General features: G+C 38.1%; 1 protein-coding gene across 1 annotated transcript in view; it reads left to right on the top strand.

The window, feature by feature from the left end:
- VWDE (von Willebrand factor D and EGF domains) overlaps nucleotides 1-5,218 on the top strand; it is a 78,001-nt gene that overhangs the window by 48,175 nt on the left and 24,608 nt on the right. The window contains 1 exon segment of the mRNA XM_010862176.1: nucleotides 1,780-1,944. Coding sequence (XP_010860478.1) covers nucleotides 1,780-1,944 — 165 coding nt within the window.

The following is a 5,218-nucleotide window of genomic DNA, read 5'->3' as shown; positions in this document are numbered from 1 at the left end:
ACTCTCGGTCGCTGCCCCTGACCTCGGGGGTGGGGTAACTCCTCTTGGCTGCCGTCCTTTGGGCATGGGGTCCTCCCAGCTTCTGCCCCTGACCTCGGCGTGGCACGCCCGTCACAGCCGCCTGCGCTATGCTGCGCCCGTTGCAGCCGCCAGGTATGTAACTTTTCCATTATTTTCACATTTGCATCATAGCTTTTTCATTTCCTGTGCTGCTGGAATATTAATGTAAGTTTTCACTTTCATATCACAAATACTAATAGAGAAAAGCCTTCTTCAAGGTTATTCAAGATTAAATCAAAATTGTTCTTCTGTCTATAACTCCTGTTAAAATGGCTGAGTTTCTGCCTTAAAAATTTTGAAGTGACAGGTTTACTCCTGAAACATCAAAACAAGAGGTTCAGGTTGAATTTTCTTTCCTACATACATTTTAAAAGTAGTAATAGTGATTTTCCAATAAAATGCTGCCTTATGGTTACTTTATCTTCTTTGTGGCAAATGACATGCATTTAGACAGAATTTGTAAAATGTGAAGGTAACACTTTCAAAGGGAGTTTCCTGTGGCCGCTAAGCTCATTGAACCATGCAAATATCTACCATTTAAGGGATAACAGAACAGCACAGCCTGGGCTGAAACTTCTCACCCATATCCTTTTTAATCTATATCCAGTCCACTAGGCTTATCAACAGGTTTCTTTTCTATGTCAGTTGCTGATTTAAGTGATACCATGTGTGTAATATCACCTGGCTCTTCAGAACTAAGCATATAAAATAGTTTCCATGTATCTGTTGTTCGGTCACTAAGTCATGTCTGACTCTTTGTGCCCCCATAGACTGCAGCACGCCAGGCTTTCCTGTCCTTCACTATCTCCCAGAGTTTGCTCAAATTCATGTCCATTGAGTTGGTAATACTTTAACCATCTCATCCTCTGCCTCCCTTTCCTCAGATTTTTAAAATTTTCTTCTTGAGATTAACAATCAGATCACATCAATAAGAAATTTCTGTTTTTGAGAAGTTGTTTGATTTTCTTTCCCTCCAAATATTACATTTCCATATGTCCTGAAATAATTACTCTTCAAATGTTGTTATTCACAGTTGTTTTAACCTCTTGGGGCTATTTTGTTCTCATTTTTGTGCAGTGTTCCAAGTGATGTCAAGGAGATTTGGTAGAATGAGCAAGTTTATATATCCTGGACAAAATTTGATCTTCTTCCCAAGTTAAAAATGATTTCTACATTTATGATTACTTCTTTGCATGTCAGCATTTCTCTCCACTATTTGTGTAATAGCATCCATTATCAAGTATGGATGACTATGCCAGGGATCTAGTTTAGTCTTGCCATGTTCAAAGGACTAGTGGGCTCCTGGAGGAAGGGAGAATAACTATAAACCAATCTAATTCCTAGATATGCAGGGGAAAAGAGTCTGTTTTTATTTGTAAATAAAACACTTCCTGTGTGAGTTTAGCAGTAAAAAGAAAGAAAAGTGATGCTTTATTCCCATGTTATTTATAAATTTTCTTATTCCTTTCATATTGATCAGTTCCATTAACACATAGAGGAAATTATTTGTTTTCTAAGATGCATTTATGATCAGAATATACAAAAAAAAGTTTTCTAAAGTGAAAAAAATGTTTGCTAATCAATACAGACTTATAAATTGCATTTGTTGGAATCATCAACATATATGTTGCTTTCTTTTATGTATTGTGTATTTTTTTTCCTAAACACTAACTAGTTGTATCTTGATTGGTGTTTTCCTTTTTAAAAAATCTCCATTAGGAAAATGTTTGCATTATCAATGGACTCTGCTACATTGAAGGGGATAAAAATCCTACCAGCCCTTGTTCAATTTGTAGACCTAAAATTTCAAAATTTACATGGTCATTTTTAGAAAGTAAGTTATTCTTTTTAATCCAAATATTTAAAAACAATTTAAAATCATGGGTTACATAAATGTTTTTTTAAGATGAATACTGTGTAATTTAGGATTTTTCTTAATTGCATAATTTATTTTGCTGCAAGGAAATATAAGATGAAATGTTTTCATTATATATAATCTCTATGATTGAAGTACAATAGATATGGGATTTTTATTTTAATATGTAATAAAGAACACAAACCCAGTGCTATTATTCTGTGACATTCTGAGCATAATATTGGGTATGGATGATTTCTGGATGCTTTGTTCCACCTAAAAAAACTACCCAAATTATAGTCATGTACCATATAATTTCTTTACTTCTTTAAATATAGCCATGTATGATTCGATATAGGTGTTTCTCACATTCTCTTTTTTAATAAGGCCAGGCATCACAAAATACAACAAGATATAATTACTCCCTGGTCCCATGTAATTTTATCTAAGGAGTCATAAAGCCTTATATTTACATAGTGCTTTGTAATGTCACCATGTACGCTATTGAAAATGCAATTTTCATTATTGTGTTAGACCATATGAGTCATTGCTCAGGTGCAAGACTTGGGATATTATGGGAAGAGTAGAAATGTGGGGAAGAATTTAGTGCAAGAAATAAGAGAAACACAATGTAACTTCTGAATTGGTGTCTTTTTTTAATGGCTTTGTTATGACTGATTCATCATAAATTCACAGTGTTCAAAGATATAAGGGGCATTGAATTATCTGTTCCAAGACCCCCATATTGAAAGGTGGGGAAATTAAAATCAGTCAGTATTATAAGGACATACAGGGGCAAGTTCAGTTCAGTTCAGTCGCTCAGTCGTGTCTGACTCTTTGCGACCCATGAATCGCAGCACACCAGGCCTCCCTGTCCATCACCAACTGCCGGAGTTCACACTCAGACTCACGTCCATCGAGTCAGTGATGCCATCCAGCCATCTCATCCTCTGTCATCCCCTTCTCCTCCTGCCCCCAATCCCTCCCAGCATCAGAGTCTTTTCCAATAAGTCAACTCTTCGCATGAGGTGGCCAAAGTACTGGAGTTTCAGCTTCAGCAACATTCCTTTCAAAGAAATCCCAAGGCTGATCTTCAGAATGGACTGGTTGGATCTCCTTGCAGTCCAAGGGTCTTGCAGTCAGCTTCAGCAACATTCCTTTCAAAGAAATCCCAAGGCTGATCTTCAGAATGGACTGGTTGGATCTCCTTGCAGTCCAAGACTCTCAAGAGTCTTCTCCAACACCACAGTTCAAAAGCATCAATCCTTCGGCACTCAGCTTTCTTCATAGTCCAACTCTCACATCCATACATGACCACAGGAAAAACCATAGCCTTGACTAGACGAACCTTTGTTGGCAAAGTAATGTCTCTGCTTTTGAATATGCTATCTAGGTTGGTCATAACTTTCCTTCCAAGGAGTAAGTGTCTTTTAATTTCATGGATGCAGTCATCATTTGCAGTGATTTTGGAGCCCCAAAAAATAAAGTCAGCCACTGTTTCCCCATCTATTTGCCATGAAGTGATGGGACCAGATGCTATGATCTTAGTTTTCTGAATGTTGTGCTTTAAGCCAACTTTTTCACTCTCCTCTTTCACTTCCATCAAGAGGCTCTTTAGTTCTTCTTCCCTTTCTGCCATAAGAGTGGTGTCATATTCCTTTCTAAGGTTATTGATATTTCTCCTGGCAATCTTGATTCCAGCTTGTGCCTCATCCAGCCCAGTGTTTCTTATGATGTACCCTGCATATAATTCAAATAAGCAGGGTGACAATATACAGCCTTGACGTACTCCTTTACCTATTTGGAAACAGTATGTTGTTCCATGTCCAGTTCTAACTGTTGCTTCCTCACCTCTTCTTAATATCTTCTGCTTCTGTTTGGTCCATGCCATTTCTGTCCTTTATTGAGCCCATCTTTGCATGAAATGTTCCCTTGGTATCCCTAATTTTCTTTAAGAGATCCCTAGTCTTTCCCATTCTGTTGTTTTCCTCTATTTCTTTGCATTGATCGCTGAGGAAGGCTTTCTTATCTCTCTTTGCTATTCTTTGAAACTCTCCATTCAGATGCTTATATCTTTCCTTTTCTCCTTTGCTTTTCGCTTCTCTTCTTTTCACAGCTATTTGTAAGGCCTCCTCAGACAGCCATTTTGCTTTTTTGCATTTCTTTTCCATGGGGATGGTCTTGATCCCTGTCTCCTGTACAATGTCACGAACCTCTGTCCATAGTTTCTCAAGAGGCATGTCAGGTGGTCTGGTATTCCTATCTCTTTCAGAATTTTCTACAGTTTATTGTGATCCACACAGTCAAAGGCTTTGGTAGAGTCAATAAATCAGAAATAGATGTTTTTCTGGAACTGTCTTGCTTTTTTGATGATCCACCAGGATGTTGGCGATTTGATCTCTGGTTCCTCTGCCTTTTCTAAAACCAGCTTGAACATCAGGAAGTTCACAGTTCACATACTGATGTAGCCTGGCTTGGAGAATTTTGAGCATCACTTTACTAGCGTGTGAGATGAGTGCAATTGTGTGGTAGTTTGAGCATTCTTTGGCATTGCCTTTCTTTGGGATTGGAATGAAAACTGACCTTTTCCAGTCCTGTGGACACTGCTGAGTTTTCCAAATTTGCTGACATATTGAGTGCAGCACTTTCATAGCATCATCTTTCAGGATTTGAAATAACTCAACTGGAATTCCATCACCTCCACTAGCTTTGTTCATAGTGATGCTTCCTAAGGCCCAGTTGACTTCACATTCCAGGATGTCTGGCTCTAGGTCAGTGATCATGCCATCATGATTATCTGGGTCGTGAAGATCTTTTTTTGTACAGTTCTTCTGTGTATTTTTGCCACCTCTTCTTAATATCTTCTGCTTCTGTTTGGTCCATACCATTTCTGTCCTTTAACGAGCTCATCTTTGCATGAAATGTTGCCTTAGTATCTCTAATTTTCTTGTAGAGATCTCTAGTCTTTCCCATTCTGTTGTTTTCCTCTATTTCTTTGCATTGATCGCTGAGGAAGGCTTTCTTATCTCTCCTTGCTATTCTTTGGAACTCTCCATTCAGATGCTTATATCTTTCCTTTTCTCCTTTGCTTTTCGCTTCTCTTCTTTTCACAGCTATTTGTAAGGCCTCCTCAGACAGCCATTTTGCTTTTTTGCATTTCTTTTCCATGGGGATGGTCTTGATCCCTGTCTCCTGTATAATGTCATGAACCTCATTCCATAGTTCATCAGGCACTCTATCAGATCTAGGCCCTTAAATAGTCTTGTTTTTGCTAATTCTATAAAGCTTCTCCATTTTTGGCTG

This window comes from Bison bison, unplaced genomic scaffold (assembly GCF_000754665.1).
Source record: "Bison bison bison isolate TAMUID 2011002044 unplaced genomic scaffold, Bison_UMD1.0 scf7180017864479, whole genome shotgun sequence".
NCBI lineage: Eukaryota > Metazoa > Chordata > Mammalia > Artiodactyla > Bovidae > Bison > Bison bison.
Note: the sequence above shows the minus strand (reverse complement) of the source record. Positions and strands in the feature narration are given on the sequence as shown.